We start from the raw sequence: 19,305 nt of genomic DNA on the forward strand, positions 1-19,305 counted from the left end.
CCTAGAGTCCAGTCCTTTTACCAATAGTGCGGTCATTTAACCTTTAACCATTAGGAATGTCAGGTGTTATATGTTTATTTGTGGTGTTGAAGTTAAACCCAGAGCTAGACAAATGCTCTACCATTGAACTATATCCCCAATACTTTAAAAGAATTTTTATATTGTGACAGGGTCTCAATACATTGCAGGGGCTGGCTTTAAATTTGCCCTCCTCTTGCTTCAGCCTCTGAACTGATTGGGATTATAGGTGTATGCCACTATGTGAGGCTGAGTCTCAGAATTTTGATCTGCAAGGTAATAATCAGACTATGTGAGGCTCTTCTCAGGAAGCATCCTACCCTTTCTGACACCAGTGCTTCTCCTTTCCTTCTCTCAGGCTTAAGCACCTTCTTCTGGAGGCCGCTCTACAGAAATAATTTCTATTGTTTAAGAAGCAATTAATGATTCTTAACATCCTAGATCTAAAAATCCATTTTATTGAACTCAACAAGCCAAATGATCTCTAATAATCATTTAGCATCCAAATATCCTTCTTATTTTGAGACATCCAAGATAGGAAGGTGGCACAGCCTTGTTTCCAATAGAGGGGCTGGATGGGGGCTGATAGTCCTTTCCCCACATCTTCAAAGTTGGAGCATGGAGAGGTACCTGGGGATCTAGCATTTACACGCTAAGGTGTAAGATGCTTGGAGAAAGAGAAAAGAATTACTTTCATAGCATGACCTGGCCATAAGTAGCCAGCAGCAATGTGAAATTTTAGGAGCAGCATCCTTAACGGACTTTCCTTTGTCAGGATTTCCTCTTGGCTCTGAGTCCATGCCCAAACTTCTAGAAGATCCTGTGAGTTACCTATAATTTATCCAATAAATTCCTTTTTGTTTGTTTGTTTAAGTTACTCAGAGCTGATAAGTGTTGGAGTCAAGAACCCCAGCAGGGAGACTCACTATCTGTGTTCCCATCCGGCACATTCCTGGAGTATTAGCATCAAGGCTAAAGGAGCAGGTGGTGACAGAAAGAATCCTATATCTGGAGTCAAACTCTTTCCCAGTTAGAAAAAGCACTGCACTCTTCAGTTTCTTCTTGTATAAAATGACAGTGATTATTTTCCTATCTGCCCTAAAGGGATCCTATCAGAATCAAATGAGATAACGTCCACAGCAAGGGACCTTGTAGATAATGATGCAAATATAAGGGCTATTAGGGATTAGCTATCAAAGTAGGTTATTCAAAGGCAAAAGCAAATTACAACTAGAACTCAGTTCACTGTAGTTGGCCATCATTCCTGTCTTAAAACTTGGGATTTCTTGGCAAGGTTTACCATGTATCTCGCGGTACCTATCATGGCATATTTTAGATGTTTACATGAGGAGGTACAGGAGCAGGTGTCAATCCTTTGAGCCTTGTGTAGGAAATCCTAACCTCCTAAACACCTTCTTGGATGAAGATAATATATCACGAACAGATTTTAAACAAATCATCAAAATGTTAGCATTTAGTGCATAATAGAATACTTATTTAACATTTTTTTTGATTATTGGACTTCCTGTTCATCAAAATTTCTGTTAGTCAGTTCTGTCTGAATTGGAAAATACAGTCCATTGGGCAGAAAAGTAAAGCTTTAAGATATTCTGAATCTTCAGGATAGAAAACAGGACCAGTGGGCTACAGGTCGAGATGAACATAATTAGAATTCCTGGCTGCCTCTACAGAAGTGAGCAAGGCCAAGATATTCAGCCATTCTTTAGACATGTGCTCAGTAGCTGGGTTCTACCTTATTCAATGAGGATACAGGAGATTAAGGCAGTCTAGTCCTCAAGTAAAGCTCCAGAGGATCTAGACTTTGCTTCTAAATCACCTCAGTCTTATGAATCTATGTGTACAAGGGCTTCTTTGGTGGCTCATGTATCTCTTTGTCAATATGCTGTTATATTATGCAATATTTTTTTTTAATAACTGAGTTTTGAGTGTGGACAATCTCAGACATAAGCAAAGTGCCAAATTCAATTTTCTTTCTGAAGGCTGGCACTGCAGAAAGAGTATAGCTTTGAAATCAGAAGCAATGTCAATTCAAGTACCACTGTCACTACTGATTTTCTGTGATTTTGAGCAAATTATTTAATTTTCCTGAGTCTTCAAACCAACCAGGTTGTTGGGAAAATGCAATAAAATCATAGTACAGTGTTCAGCACAATGCTTGGTGCTAAGCAGGTATTCAGTTAATGACACTTTTTTTTTTCTCTAATTCTCTACTGTTTCTACCTCCTCCAGCCCCTCTTTGCTAGACAACTTCTCCCACACTCTAGGCTGGGATAATGGTAGCCCTGTGGGCCCAGCAACTTCCTATTAACATTTCTGTATTATATTGGAAATGATATATTTATGTGTTTGTCTCCCTTCATAAGGCTATATGTTCATGAAGGTCACAAACTTTTAAAAAAATGTTGTGTCCTCAGTGCCTAAGTGGATTGGACATGTGGTGGATGCTGCTGATCTCTGCAAACAAGAGATTTTAAGGTGAAAATGTTCTTCTCAAATCAGAAATATTATTTTTCCTGCATGAGTTTTTCTGGAGATTAGTTTAGAACAAAATTTCCAAAAAATATTTCATTTGATGGTAATTTGTGTTCCGGAAAACTCACACACACAAACAGAGTTCTTAAGTAAGACAGAAAATGCTTTAGTAGTATTTTGGTATTTTTGCAGGACTTCTCAGATCTTTTATTGGATCAGGAACCATTTTTCATGAAACATTTAACAGATCTGGTGTTACTCAGAGTACAATTTTAGAGATATCACATTGAGAAGATATCACATTTAGTATCACTAAAATGACTTTTGAAGGCTACTCACAGGTGAGTCCTTGAGTAGTGACCCTGTGGGTTATCCACCACAGGTCAGACTTTAAGAGTGTATTTCTCAATATGGTATTTTCCTAACTTGTGATATACAGCATGCTAAGGAAATGTTGGATAAGCTGGACTTAACATCATCAGAAACTAGCAATGCTAATTTTGGGTTCATACTGTACCCATAAAGTTTATTGAGTTTTTCATTTAATACATATTGCAGTTAGATTCTATATCAGACAAGGGGGATGTTTCCTAAGTGAAATGTGGACAATCCATGAGTTCTGTGGTCCCTTTAAGATAACAGAAGGTCCCTTTTCTTCAAGCAAAAAGGATTTAGAGGAGATTTAGTACATGCACAGGATGCTTGGCAGAGCACTCAGCACACAGGGGCAAGGCAGCTGCTCAGTCAGATTTCTTTTGTTAAGACAGTGAAACACTTTTGTGTGGTTTGTCAGCAAATAAGTGCTTCCTGAGCCTTTCCAGGTGGCCCATGATGGTGACTTGCCTGGAAATTTCCTACTCTCCACAAACCTGTACCTATAGCATGATGGTCATTCATTGAATGGACTGGTGACAAGCTTGGCCACATATTTTGAATGGCACCCTAATCAGAGGTTAAGCAAGATAGGAGAGTGGCTGGAGTGTAAGTGAGAATGAGGGAGTTGGGTAGACAAGGCCATTCAGGTAAGCCAACACCAGACCCTACCAAACCTTGTAAGCCATGTTAAAAGTTTAGATTTTAAGAATGAGAAATCACTGAAAGGTTTTTTAAGAAAGGGAGAAAGGATATAATCAAATATGCTATTTTTGAAGGCTTGCTGTCTTTAAAGGTTGAAAGGTAAGTGACAAGGGAAGCTTGTGTGCAATGTGCAATCAACAGAAATAACGGACCCTTGAGGCATAGCCAGGCTGTGTGATTTGAATGCATTCCCCAAAGTTCATGTGTTAGAAATAATCCCTAAATAAATATATACTAATGGGGCCTTTGGGAGGTAATTAGGATGAGATGAGATCTTGAGATCGGGGCCCCCATAATGGTATTAGTGGCTTTATGAGAAGAAGAGGCAACGGAGCTTTCATTCTTGCTGTCTCACCATGTTTCGCCCTGTGCCATGTTTTTGAGGCAGCAAGAAGACCCCCACCATAGGCTGGTACCACACTCGTGGACTTTCCAGTCTCCAGAACTGTGAGATAAATAAACTTTTATTCATTATAAGTTACCCTGTCTGTGGTATTAAGCCATAGCAGAGAAACAAAACAAAAAAGGACCAAGACACAGAACCTGCTGAATCCTATAGCAGGCAGCAAAGAGGATGCCTGGATATGGGACTCTGAAGCTGCCGCTGAGGAAATCTCTGCCCTGGAGATTTTTCACTGTTCATGTTTGTTTTTATTTTAGGTAGTCCCATGATCACGAAGCCGTGGGCTCTGAGTTGGGCAAGAAGACAAATTCAGCAAGGTAGAGAGATATCTAAGTGGGCTGCAATTAAGAGAGGCAAAAGCCAGAGACTGAAGAGTCAGTGTACAGATGCCTGGATCAAGTACACTGGTTTGCACAGCTGGAGGGAGCCTCCTTATGACTTCTGGATCAGAAACCTGAATTTAACTGTTCAGAGTTGGCAAGGGAAGTCTTTTTGAAAATAGTACAAATTCCACCTGACTATACTTTACTTCAAAGTTGTTAACAGGGTGCCCTAGCTGACACAGAATCTCAAAATTTTTGGAACCTTGGGAAGAACAGGGGCAGGGTGAGGAGTCACAAAAGTACATGTTGTCAATGTCTTTCAAGTTAAAGATGTTTAGTATTCCCTTCAGCAAATACTGTTTTCTTTTTTCTTTGAACAAAGTTATGAGGTAGAACCTTGGGTTATAAAGTTATATACAAAGGATATATAAACCTATTTTCTTGGAGGATACTGAAATCATCCTTATTTTGAATGTAGATGTTGAATTATTTGAGTTTGGAAATAAACAAAGTTATGTCAGCTAGTGTTGGTCTCTGAGTCTTGTTGCCTTTCTTTTAGAGGAGAAGGCAGAGCGGGTAGAGCTAGGACAGAAGAAATGCTGTTTCGGTCATGGCTGACTAGAGCTGGGAATGAGACCAGTTCCTGGGGGGCAGGAGAGAGGGTTTTGATGGAGTTTGGGTGACTCCAAGTTTTAGGGTGAAAGGAGAGAAGATAAAGGTACTAAGTAGGAGTGATTTGGTAGGATTTCTGATTTAAGATTCTATGTTTTTGGAGACAAGGTAAAAAAGTTGCACAGACCTGTGGAGGTGGCCCTTGTCCCTATCTCGTACAGGGTTCAGATCCTGTCTGGAATTCTAGGGAGTGCTGGTTCTAGTAAAACTGAGAACTAGTCACTTAAGCAGAAACCCTCAGCACTGAAAACTCTGAAAGCCAGGTTCCTCCATGAGACTGGGAGCAAGAGCTGGAGAGGATGGCCATGACTGATACCGCACAATGACTGGAAGGGATGGGGTTTGTAGGCCCTCAAGACAATCATTTCGGAGAACTGAATTTGGGACATCAATGTTTTTTTCGAGTTGGGGAAGGAGAATGTAATTCAGCCACAATACCAAAAGGGATTTAGAGTTGTCCTCTGAGGTAGCAATATTGGGGAGACCTTATCAGAACCCTCGAGGTGGTGAGTAGTGTATACGCTGTTCACATTCCATGTGAATATATGAACAGTGAGTGTTTGGCAAATAAATCCTCTCCTAGTGCATCGCTCTAAACATGAAGGTAACCTGAGAAAGAAAACCTGAAAGTTATTGCAACACCCAGGTGAACTGTGTGACTTATTCTTACTCTTTGTAAACCAACAATGCAATTTAAATTCTAATTTGAAGATTCCGTTTCCTGTGGCGTCTTCACTTCAATAACTGTAGCATTTCACATCCAGCAACACATGCTCCCAAAAATGCATCTTGGAACACACTTAGTTAAACACATTAAGTCTATCAAGAAGGAGCTTTGGAGTTTGAAAGGCAGCTGGGGTGATCTTAGACTCTTGAGGAATGAATAAACTCAGATTCCTTGGGGAGAGAGAAAAGAATCTTCCTAGGGGTATTGTTTCTACATGCTCTGTTCCACATTTTTTCATAACAAAGCATTGAAACAAATAACAGAAGCATTTATATCTTTCCCTCTGCAGGAAGAATGCCTGAGGAGGCTGCTGCACTAGTTACTGTGCTTGCCTGCTGAATGCCCTAAATTCTCCCCCATGAATACCTCAAGAAGACTGTTCAATTATTGAATTTCTTTCCACAACAAATCCCTGAGAAATAGAATACATAAAAGGGAAGTTAGAGAGAAAATATCAATCACAATACATGTATGGAATGCAGCCTAAAGTGATGATTTTCTTTTTATCTTTCAGTGTCTTAACTACCTTAGTACTGGAGCTCTGGTGAGAAGCAGGTGGAGGACTGGAATAAATAAATCTCTACCATGGAGCTGGGTAATCTCCATCTGCCCGTTGCCATGCACTGTGTTTAGCCAACACACAGACAGTAGATGGCGCCCATAATCTTAGAAGATAGCACAAGTCCCGCTTCAGTTTATGTGTAGGAAAGAATGTGGGAAACAGTCAATTATGGGAACTTTAAAAATATCCTCCCAAGCACTTCCCACCTCGGATGTCCTGTGAAGTACACCTTATGTAAGGGTTTGATGGTCAAAAATATTTGGGAAAACTATATATGTTATCTTTCTGTAGGAGATTCCCATTACACACTGGAAAAGAGAAGCTCTTCAGAGAAGAGACCTGATACTAAGGAATCTATTACAGTAGCAACCTATTACAATTTGTTATTTCATTGGTCTGTAAAATACACTTGGTAAATGTGGATCTAGTTAAAATCCTGTCCCAAAGAAGGAAGAACCCAAACTATCTTAGAAGAGCTTTTTTTTTTTTTTTTTAATACAAGGTTATATGGTACTTTTGTAAAAGGGTGAGACACATTCTTAAAACAGAGTTTTAATAGTAATAGCAACATAGATACTTCTACTTTTGAAAGCAAAATACTTGTGAATTTTCTTCATTGAGCTAAAAAGCATTATAAAGTCATTCCTTTTTGCCCACATATATGAAGGTCAAAACACAGCCTATGACTTGTTAAACTTCTTACTTCAGCAGAGGTAGAGTCTCATGACACCTCTGTGCCTCAGTTTCTTTATCCTTCAAATGAGCATAATAAGGCAAAGTGATGTTGTAAAATGAAATTGTTATAAATAACGACTGACTCAGTAGTACCATGAAACTACTAGTTCTTCATAATTCTGTGTGTTTCTGGCTGTGAAGTGCACACAGAGCAGTGTACCAAGAAGGCCTTGAATAGGACATTACTGACAGAATTTTGAAGGAATGCTGTAATGTGAAGAGAAAGAATACTAACTTTGAATCAGGAGCCATGATTTTGATTATAACTTTATAGTCAGCTGCTGTGGAGCTTTTGACAAATCCTTTCACCTTTATGAATATTCTTTTCCTAATCTGCAAGGTGGGAGTATCTTTGAGGATTCCTAAGGTGCTTTGTGTCTGGAAATGTTCTAAGACAATGTAAATGCTGATTGGGATGAAATGACACAGTGATCCCCAAGTATACAGATTTTAAATCAGGATGATAAAGATAGTATATTTTAGATAAAATTTTAGAGTTGTTTCAGGTCATAATGACTTCTTAAAGTGTCACCATATTGTCCAAACATTTTCATTTAATAAACATTTTTTCGAGAGAATGCTATGTGCCAGGAGCTGTTGTAATTGTTGAGGATATAAAAAATCATATAAGACTAAGAACTTTCTCTCAGGCAACTTGATACCTAGTAGAGAAAGACAGACGTGAAAACATGTATGAGGAATTAGATTTAAGAGCTGCCATCTATATCCTATATATTTAAGTGATAAAGAAGTAGTTCAGTTCTTGGATGGCAGAACAAGGTCTTGGCATGGAATCTTTCCTTGTTTCTCCCATGCTCAACATCCCTCCAGAGACCTGCAGGCTGAAGTGTGGGCAGAGGCCTGCATTATGGAGAACCACAGGAAAATACAAGGCAAGGCCATCCATGCAGACTCTGGAAATCATCTGTATGATAGTATAACTTACTGTATACTATTTAGGAAATGTGTGTGTGTGTGTGTGTGTGTGTGTGTGTGTGAGAGAGAGAGAGAGAGAGAGACAGAGACAGAGAGAGACAGAGAAACAGAGAGACAGAGAGTCAGAGAGACAGAGAGACAGAGAGGTGGGAGAGGGAGAGAAAAAGAAAGAAAGGAGAAAGGAATAAATGGAGGGAAAGAGATTTTTTCATTTGCTTAAGCGGCTGAAATAATGGCTCACAAATATAAGGTCACTTGGAAAATTCCGTCTATAAATTGGCCATGAAATAAAAACAAGTTTTTTTTTTTGAGTATACAATGAAAACCAAAACCTCTGTGCTTCACTGAGTTATGAACCACAATTTCAGCCATAAAACTCAGCTCCTATATAATTTTCCATTATTTGCATGATTACCCAAATTTTAATACAGGTATGAAAATTCACAATAGATTGAACTATACCTACCATGACAGGGAGGTAACTTGATGTAGTGGGAAGAAATAGTCAATAAATACTTGAGCAAATGAAAGGAAATAGGGAAAGAAGAAAGAGGAAAAGAAAAACCAGAAGGAATAAAGGGGTGGTGAGGGAGAGGGAAGGTGTAATTGGCCATTAAAACTAAACATTTAACTACCAGTTCTAACTCTAATTAGTAAACATTTTTTTATATGTTTATTTACTTCTGAAGTACTGGGGATTGAACTCAGGGGCACTCTACCACTCAGCTATATCACCAATTCTTTTTTACCTTTCATTTTGAAACAGAATCTCACAAATTTACCCAGGATGGTCATTAACTAGTGACCCTCCTAACTCAACCCCTGAGTAGCAGCTGATATTACAGGCATGTGCCACCATGCCCAGCTTAATTAGTAGACCTAAATTTATTTATTTGTTTATGTTTTTTATTAATATGTACTAATTATTTATATTAGGTAAAATTTGACAAGTTACTTAATCTCTCAGAACTTATTCTCTTCATCTGAGCATTCAGCAATACCCCAAAGTAAACTAAAATTACTTTTAGCTATGCAAGATGAATAAGACTTAAAGGTCTACCACTTGACACAGTGTCTATAGTTAACAATACTGTATTGTTTACTTAACATTTTTTTAGGAGGTCAGATGTTATTTAAGTGTTTTTGTCACACACATACACAATAAAAATCAAAGAGGGCTAGGAGAAACTAGGTGATGACTATGTTTATGACACAGATTATAGTGATGGCTTCGCAGGTATTTACATCTCTCCAAACATTAACTTGTATATATTAAATATATACAGCTTTTTGTATGTCAATGATACCTTAGTAAGGTGGTCTTAAGCATTACTTTTATAAAGTGCCTAACAAATTGTTGCTGGTAATTCTTGAACTTAGGTAATGCTGCTGCTACCATTTGTCACCATCACCAAACTATGTATATAGCATTATCTTGGGCATTTTCTTACTTAGTTATATGCATCAAACTATACATATTATAAATGTACAGTTTTAAGATTATGGTGATAAGTGTGCAGAAAAATTTGTATTTTCATAAGGTAAGTAATATACATTTGAAAAAGGCATGCTTCTCAATGTTCTTTGCAGAGAAATATGTCTCAGAAAATCTGAAATATTACCACCTTTACCTTTATTGTAAGGATTTCATGGATCAAGCACCTGAGCACCATATAAACTGCAATAGCAAGCACCTGAAGCAGTGATGCTGTCATCCATGTTTCCTTTGCAACTCAAGTGACTTATTTTCAGGAATGTCAGACTTAGAGGGAATAAAGATCAAAGAGAAATACTCACCGACAGAATCTGGTCTCCTCTCTGAAGCTCCCCACTCAGGTCTGCTGGTCCACCCGCCAGAATGAAAGATACAAAAATACCTTCTCCATCCTCCCCGCCCACGATGTTGAAGCCCAAGCCAGTGGAGCCTTTGTGCAGGACCACCTTGCGGGGCTCCCTGTAGAAACAAGTAGAGAACATTCTTCACAGGGTGACCACTCAAGATTTTGGGTTCTTTTTCTTTCATTGAGATATATGAAACTAGTCATTCACTACCTATGATAATTACTTACCAAAGTAAGGTACATTTGCTTATTGAGAAAGAAGCTAACAGGACAAATATCTGAGTTCCTCACTGTAACAGCTATCAAAATACCATTCAAAATCATTCCTTAATTCCCATTTTCTTAAACTAGCTTTCCTTCCCCTTTTCCTTTGTGTAAAATATCTACTCTTGTATTAAGAACCACAAAAGTACTCAGTAGGTTGGATGTATCCAAAAGGAGGGAGGGAGTTTTAGAGATAAAAGAATGAACTGGATCTTGAAAGATCTCATATGCCAGTCTGTGAGTTTGTTGTTTGTGTATTAACATTTACTGTGCAGGAATTGAGGACTTATTGGAAGATTTTTAGGCATTAAGAGCATTTCGATCTACTTTGGGAAGGTTAACAAAAATATATGTAGGGTTGGTGAGAGGGAAGCACAGATATGATGAGAGGCAGGAAACTAGTTAGGACGTTATCTAAGTAAACCGGGAGTGAAGAAGGAACAGGCTGAAGAAGTGCGACAGCAAGGAGAAGGAAAAGAAAGGACAATACAAAGGAAGAAATTTGAAGGATGAAGCAGTGAATCCAGAGACTGACTCAGGCTTTGTGGCCTCCAGTGTGGCTCTGATCTCCTGGAGGTACAGTATCATGTTTACATTTCAATTCACCTAGAAGAGTGCTCAGGTGCCTGATGATTGAATAAATGAACACACACACACACACACACACACACACACACAAACACACAAATTTAAAAAAATTGTAGTATTTTTCACACTGAGATGATCTGAGCTTTAATTTGCCATGTCATTCTTCATTCAGTATTTAGATGGTCTAGTGACCCTTCAATGGTCATTACCATATATCATTATGCACTGCTAGTGGGACAAAGTTCTATCCCTCATTCCTCTTTTAGGATATAGGTGAGAGATTGTGATTATCTGAAAGCCATCCCTGTCACTTTTCTCAGCTACCCCATTCTAGTCTGGCATGGGTGCCTCCTCTAGCATTCTTTATATATATCTATCATGATGATAGGTGTATCTCCTTCTCCTGCTACCGTGATCAACTTGAGAGCAGGGATCATGCCATTGGTTTTTTGTCTCTATACCCAAACATAATAGGTGCTCATTGTCTGCTACTTTCAGTTATCATATTAGATTTTAAATATGGAACTAGAGCCAGGCATGGCGGCACATGACTGTAGTCTCAGTAACTCAGGAAGCTAAGGCAGAAGAATCACAAGCTTGAGGCCAGACTGGACAACTTAAAATTGTCTCAAAATTAAAAAAAAGAAAAAAGAGGGCTAGAGATGTTTCTCAGAGGTGGATCCCCCTAAGTTGAATTTCTAGTACCAAAAATAAGTAAATGAATATGAAACCTAGAGGAGATAAAACCTGGTTACCCATGGTATTAGTATTTTTGTCTAAAAAGTTATCTGTACACACAAAACATGTTCTATTCATCCATCCAGTCTTTCAACAATCAAACGACTAATGACTAACGACTGTGTTAGGTACTGTAAATACAAAGATGACAGAGCCTGGGGAAGGAGTCACTTGGAAACAAACAGTTATGAGCTTGGGAACAGGACAAGTGCTATGAAGGAAACTTGTGAACAATAAGCTAATGTAGCCAAGGGCATAGATTGACCAGCTTTCTTCTGAAAAGATTTTATTCCTTTATCATCATCACCCAGATAAAATACATTCATTTATGAAGTTTTATTTTCTTGTTGTGATATAAAAAAAGTCTTTATAATTACAAAATCTTTGGATGATGAACAATTGGGAAAATGCCAGTCTGATCTGCTTCAAGTAGTGCTTGATCATGAGCAGCATAAGCTCATCTAGAGGTCTCAGAGGATGCTTTAAGCCAGCTGAAATGTTTTCAGGAGAGGTGAGTAGGGTGGTATGGGCTTTTTCTCCTTATTCCAGAGACTCAAGAAGGTTCAGAATTCAAAATCTAACAAAAGAGGTGAAAGATCCCTACAATGAAAACTACAGAACACTAAAGAAAGAAACTGAAGAAGACCTTAGAAGATGGAAAGATCTCCTGTGTTCTTGATAGGCAGAATTAATATTGCCAAAATAGCCATACTACCAAAAGTGCTATACAGATTTAATGCAATTCTATTAAAATTCCAATGGTGTTCTTTGTAGAAGTAGAAAAAGCAGTCATGACATTCAATTGGAAAAATATGAGGAGCAGAATAGCCAAAGCAATCCTGAGTGAGAAGTGAAGCAGGAGGCTTCACAATACCAGACCTTAAACTATACTACAGGTGATAGTAACAAAAACAGCATGGTATTGGCACCAAAACAGACATGAGGACCAATGGAACAGAATAGAAGACACAGAGACAAACCCACATAAATACAGTTATACTAGACAAAGGTACCATAAACATACATTGGAGAAAAGATAGCTTCTTCAACAAATGGTGCTGGGAAAACTGAAAATCCATATGTAGGAGAATGGAATTGAACCCCTATCTTTCACCCTGCACAAAACTCAACTTGAAGTGGATCAAGGACCTAGGCATTAGACCAGAGACCCTGAATCTACTAGAAGAAAAAGTAGGCCCAACTCTTTATCATAGCAGCCGAGGAACTGACTTGCTCAACAAGATTCCTAAAATGCAAGAAGTAAACTCAAGAACCAATAAATGGAATGGTATCAAACTAAAAAACTTCTTCGCAGCAAAGAAAAATCAGTAATGTGAAGAGAGAATCTACAGAATGGGAGAAAATCTTTGCCAGCTATACCTCAGATAGAGCATTAATATATAAAAGATATTAATATCTATTATATAATAATTTAGGATAAAGAATTAAAAAACAACACCAAAAATGAATTAATGAATAAATAAAAATAAAAAACCACAAAATCCCAAATAACACAATCAATAAATAGGCTAAGGAACTGAACAGACACTTCACAGAAGAAGAAATACAATTGATCAATAAGTATATGGACAACATCACTAGCAATTACAGAAATGCAAATTAAAACTACACTGAGATTCCATTTCACTCCAGTTAATTATCCAATTACTCCATGGCAATTATCAAGACTATAAGTAACAATAAATGTTGATGAGGATGTAGGGAAAAAAGTTTACTCATACATTACTAGTGGGACTGCAAATTGGTGCAGTCACTCTGGAAAGCAGTATGGAGATTCCTTAGAAAACTTAGAATGGAACCACAATTTGACCCAGTTATCCCATTTCTGGGCATATACCTAAAGAACTTAAAATCAGCATTTTATAGTGAGGCAGCCACATCAATGTTTATAGCAGCTTAATTCACAAAGCCAAGCTATGGAACCAACCTAGGTGTCCTTCAACAGATGAATGGATAAAGAAAATGTGGCATATATATACAATGAATTATCATTCTGTCATAAAGAAGAATGAAATTATGGCATTTGTTGGTAAAGGGATGGAACTGCAGAATACCATGCCAAGTGAAATAAGCCAATCCCAAAAAACCAAAGGCTAAATGTTCTCTCTGATATGCAGATGAGAGAATAGAATAGAAGTTCAGTGGATTAGACAAAGGGCAATAAAGGGAAGTGAGGGGGATGGAAATAGGAAAAATAGTAGAATAAATTGGACATGACTTTCCTGTGTTCATATATGAAAATGACACAGTGAAACTCCACGTCATATACAAGCACAAGAATGGAATACTAATTAGAACGTTATACTCCGTGGATGTATGTCAAAATACACTCTACATAATATATATCTAAAAAGAACAGATTTTTTTTTTTTTTTTTTTTTTTTTTTTTTTTTTTTTTTATTGTTAAAAAAGGAAAAAAAAGGTTCAGGATTCAAAAAGGAAAAACATTACTTAAACATGAAGGATTTCTGGTACTGAGGAAAGTATACAGATGTTTACAGGAAGTATACAAATGTTTCCTATCATCTTTATCAAATGTGAATCTTACCATATTACTCACTTGCTCATGAGCCTTTAGGGATCTGCATGCTCTCAGGATATGGTCTAAGTTTCTAAGTATGACATTTGAATCTCCCCATCATCTGTCCTTCACCCAGCTCTCCATGCCTAATTTCACCATGTTCCCTCATTCCCATGTTCCTGCCATGAAAAGCTGCCAACCACAGCTCCTCATGCAGGTTGTGGGTTGCCTCATGTTTTACCTATGCTCTTGTCTTTGGTCAAAATGATGCCTTTTCTTGTTATTCTCACATATCTAATGAACTTCTACTTGATATTCAAGACTGAGGCAAGGAGCCATCGCTGCTGCCCCTTCCATCCTTTCCTCGAGATAAACTGACCACTTCTTTGTTTTTGAAATCACACTGTGCTTTTATTTAACACCATTGTTGCTGCATTTACTCTTCCAAAATTACTTTGATTACTCATCCATCTACACTTGTGACTGTGCATATGCCTGAAGGATGAAGGGTCTTCAAACTTTTTGGTTTTATTTTTTGTAATTTTGGAGACTAGTATAGCTGAGTACATAAGAGACACACAGTAGAAAATGTTTAATGAATAAAGAGAAAACAAGTGAGGGGTTGGGAGAAATGATATTGAATTTGGTTCTACCTCTCTAAAGATCTGTAAGAACCCAGTGTGCCCTCTGTGGGTCAGGTTCCTTGCTTGAATAATGTAGGGAATACTAGTGGCTCATGGAGAAGTAAAATTCAGATAACATAAAGAGGAAAATCAGCTAGAAAAGTATTAAAGAAAAGTATACATTGATATTCTATTTCCAGTCATTTGGTAGATGAGATATACTGAAAAGTTCTCTCATTATAAAGCAGCTAAAAATCCTGAATAGAATACTTGCAAAACACTTTTAAAGGCTTGGCTAAATTTGAAAGTAAGAAATTAAGATAGCAACAGTCTGAAGAGTTCTAGAATTTAGATTTGATGACTGTGTGATAAAAAGAATTGTGTGGGCCCAGAGGTGGGGTCAGAGCAGAGACCCCCCCTAAGCATATGAAGACTCTGACAGTCTATGCCCAAACAGAAGGGTACAATACAAAAATATCAGCCCCTCAGTGATGTCAAGAATACATATCTGTCCTGACTGTGGCTCAAAGAAAGAAGCAATGTACTCAGGAACTATTCAAAGCATGTTTTAATGGGGAAGAGGCTATACTTTAGGAATAAAACTCATAAAATTGTGAGAAGAGAGGAGAGTCAGCAGAAAAAATAATTCAGCAGTGCATCTCCAACATCATGAGACAGAGGGCTCTCCAGCTCCAGCTCTGGCTCCAGGTTTCTCCCTGGTTGGTCAGGGCGGGACATGAGATGGGATCACCTGACCACCCTAGCTCAACCTCAACAGCCATTAAGGTCATTTGGATAGCAGATGGTCCTTCCTCAGAGTTCAGATATACAAAGCAAATGCTCATTAAAACCTGGCTTTCCACAATGCTTTTCCTAATGGGTACAATGTGCTATTATCAGCATGCTTTGTTATCTTGAGCAGTTGTATTTCCATTGTAAATTAAAAGGAGCATTATAATACATGAACTTAGTCACCCCTGGAGATACTAATAAAAGTTGAGTTTCAGAGCATGTGGACCTAAGTCCCAGATCCAGTACTATGATAAGTCATTAGAGTGGTACCTACCCTCTGAAGTCATTGTGAAGAGCCAGCTAGTCTCCCTGAGTCCTCTTTTTTTTGTTTTTCTGTAAGTGCAACTGTGTTCATGTGAGCAATATCAAGAAAAAGAAACAATGGTAGGAGATCAAAGAGATTTTTTTTTTTTTTTGCACAGTGGTATGTATTGTTAATATAACTGTGAAGGGGAGCAGAGCAAGCTGGTGCCTTGGAAGTCAACTACAGAAAGTTTCAAAGCAGCTGGTTGGTTACGATTCATATCTTTAGTGTTTCAATAAGCTAGCTCCTCAGAAGAGTCCACAATGCATATCTCATATCCAAATAAATTGGTCAATTAGTCAAATAATTGGTCAATCAGATGAAGGAATTTTGTTGAACTGCTGTTGTAAGGACATGATATTAAAATAATACATGAGAAAATTGGCATTACAGGGAAGGATCCAAGTTCTGGACTTTAAATAAAGTTAGGCTAACTTTAGCAAAAACAGTTATCACATAGATAATGTCTCTATACTAAATATACTGTGGTTGCTATTGTACAAGATTATAAAAACTATTAGGGATATGTGGTGTACTGTGATACAGGGAAAGACTATGGGCACTGGAGCTAGATCTATATTCACAGATGATATCAATTAACAGTTGGATAAATTTATGAGATTTTTGAAGACTTATTTTTTGTAAATAGCGAACGATAATATCTATTTTATGGTGTTGTAAAGATGAATTGAAACAACATATTAAGAACTAGGATCACACACGAAGTGCTCAAGAATGGTAACTCACTTCTTTTCCTCCTGGGAGTTAGGATCTCTGGAAAGCAAATAGGCACACATGAAATGAGAAGTTAGCAACAAAAGACCACACAGGCTCAATACCAAATGAGTGCCATGGATACTGAGAGGTCTGTGTTCAGATTAGGACCTGGAGGAGGTAGAACCTGAACTGATCCTGTGAGGGATGGGTAGAAACTGAAGAAGTGGGAAGGGAAACAGAGGATACCATATTTCAGTAGATCACTTGAGCTCAGGGCCAGAGGAGAGGTATGCAACATGTGGTTGGAGAACAGGAGTGTCTCAGAGTGAGAGATAAGGAAGACTACATGAAGGGGTGCCTAGCTAGGAATTCAGATTCATACTTAGGTAAGAGAAGACATAGAATATTTCTGTACACCCCCGAGACTCCACAAACCTAATAACGTCTATTCGTATGCCTAAAGTATTTACTTCATATTTGCTGGTCCTACCATCTCTCGAATTTGTCTTCAAGGAGCTTAAGGAAACATTCTAAACATTTCTAATGATACCTGTGCTGCAAAGTGAGGGACTGTGGTTGAGGCTGTGATATAAAGCCTTGAGTTTAACAGCTAAGATCTAGCCTGCACAAACAGTTTCAGCTTTCTTCTCCAGAGAAAATCCTGGAATTAGTTACACATATGAGATTACATATATAATATCCTTGGTAGAAAGAATCAGACAAGTTAAATAGTTTTCTTCCCACAAACATTAATAATGAAAGATTAGTTCCAATAAGTTTGATTTTGAAATATTTGGAGTTTTTCCTTATTCATGTATTAAATATGATGATCTTATAATCACATTTCCTCTCAATTTGCTTTTGTTTAAATTTATCAAAAGGATAAAGAAGCCACTAACTCTCACTCTCACATATGTTCACACTTTTCATAATCATAAATCCTAATTAGCATTTCACTTCCAAAGCCAAACAGATTACCTTCCTATTTTTCTTTTATTTCATAATATTTTGACTGAAAATTTCCCATTAAGTTATATGTATTATTCATAATGACATATTTGCTTCTGTTCCTTGTTGCATTTACAATTTTTAAAGAGCACTTAATTATGAAAGGAAAAGTTTTATTTCTCTTAAACAAAACTATAACTTTTGTATAGTTGATTTTCATAGCTATATCATTTTTCTCAAGTTTCCATGACCAATACATATTGAAATATTGTTTGAAAATCCTGTAAAAGGCAGGGTGTAAGAAAAACTAATATTTGATAGTAGGGTTTAAGAAAATAATTTTACGTGTTCTTCTTAAAGGCATGCGTATTTTATGAAAGATTTTTAAAAATGCCTTTTGAGTTGGAGCTCTGGGGTACAATGAAATTCTAAATAATTGTTAAACATTCAAATCCTCTGCAATTAGTGGGATATAAGGAAAATAGCTTGGATCAACTAAATAAAAATATTTGGTTCAAGTTGTGTAGGTCTTAAGTCTAATTTGGATATACCCATACTTTTGTGAGAAAAAAATTTCTTCTAAATTGAGCTCTGTTTTCTTTCTTTTCCTTTCTCTTTTCTTTCCTTTCCTTTTCCTTTTCCTTGCTTGCTTACTTGTTTGCTTGCTTCCCTCCTTCCTTCCTTCCTTCTTTCCTTCTCTTTCTCCTTTTTTTTTTTTTTTTTTTTTGGTACTAAGGTTTGAACCCAGGGTGCTTGACCATTGAGCCACATCCCCAACCTCTTTTATTTTTATTTTGAGGCAGGGTTTCAACATGTTGTTTAGGGCCTTGCTAAGTTGCCAAGACTGGCTTTGAACTTAGGATCCTCCTGCCTTACCCTCCAGAGCTGAACTCTGTTTTCTAGTCTTGACTGCAATGTTAACTTCTGGGTGTTTTCTGAATATAGCCTTTCTGAAGAGCAGTTTCCATGTTGTATAATAAAGGGAGTGGTGAGGTAAGCAAGCCAGAACAGCTACAATCCCTCATAACTCTAGCATTGCATACACTCGCTTAAGGAAGTGAGTTTCATCCCACTTCTAAATCAGAGTCCCATTTGATTAGTCAATAATTACTCAACACTCACTTTGAACAGAGAGGACACAAATGACCATTTTTAGTTCTTCAAACTGACCTTTCTTTAGCATTTAACCTTATAAACTTTCCTCTGTATATTTCTGAAAAGGGATGTCTGTGGTGATGGAAATGTTTCTAAGATATTTATATTGAATAGTTGTGAGTGTCTACGTGGCTGTTATAGTGGACAGTGCAGTTCTAGAATCTCTTTTTCTCTTGGCAAAAGTGCAGCACTTTTTTGGTTTTTGTTTTACCTCTCTGTTCCTCAGTCTCCTTAAAGGACTTCTCACATCTGTTTCCTGTTCAAAAATGGTGTTCCCATAACTCATGTCCTTAGCTACCTTCTCCTCTCACTCCTTCTCTGTAACTCTTCTTCAGAGAGCTCCTTTTCCTTCTTGAGGTATTGATCTTTCCATCTATACTAGCCTCCCCCCCTTCATTGTTTTCTGCCATGGCCTCCAGCATGTCTCCTTCATGATACAAATAGTACAGTGAAATCACTTTTCTTATTTGTTTGCTGCCCATCTCCCACTAGAATGTCCTCTCTATGAGAGCAGCAAGTCCCTCATCCCCCTAGCACTTAGCATAGTGCCTGGCACATGCTAAGACCTCCACATTTACTGAATAAATTAATAAATGGGTGGTCTTATCATTTCTATCATTGATCTACATATATAGCTCAGATCAGTGTCCTCTACTCCAAATTTCCATTTAGCTGCTCCAAAATGAAATTACTATCTACCCTCAAAATCTGCTTTTTTCCTTTTATGCCTTATCTTTTTTAATGATGTCAGCTCAATCACAAAAGTCAGAAATGTCTGAATTTAACCTCTCCACTGCTCATCTAGTATTTCTAATCATCCAATAAATGCTGTCAGTTTTACCTTAGG

The 19,305-nt window shown here is 37.6% G+C and overlaps 1 protein-coding gene across 24 annotated transcripts in view; it reads right to left on the bottom strand.

Annotated features, from left to right (window-relative positions):
• DLG2 (discs large MAGUK scaffold protein 2) overlaps window positions 1–19,305 on the bottom strand; it is a gene marked incomplete at its 3' end in the record, with an annotated part of 2,081,919 nt that overhangs the window by 361,066 nt on the left and 1,701,548 nt on the right. For all 24 annotated transcript variants that reach the window (XM_079105558.1, XM_079105557.1, XM_079105560.1 and 21 more), the window contains one exon: window positions 9,744–9,900. In XM_079105558.1, coding sequence (XP_078961684.1) covers window positions 9,744–9,900 — 157 coding nt within the window. The remainder of the gene's footprint in view (window positions 1–9,743; window positions 9,901–19,305) is intronic.

Source organism: Sciurus vulgaris (genome assembly GCF_902686455.1).
Source record: "Sciurus vulgaris genome assembly, chromosome: 11".
NCBI classification, from domain to species: Eukaryota; Metazoa; Chordata; class Mammalia; order Rodentia; family Sciuridae; genus Sciurus; species Sciurus vulgaris.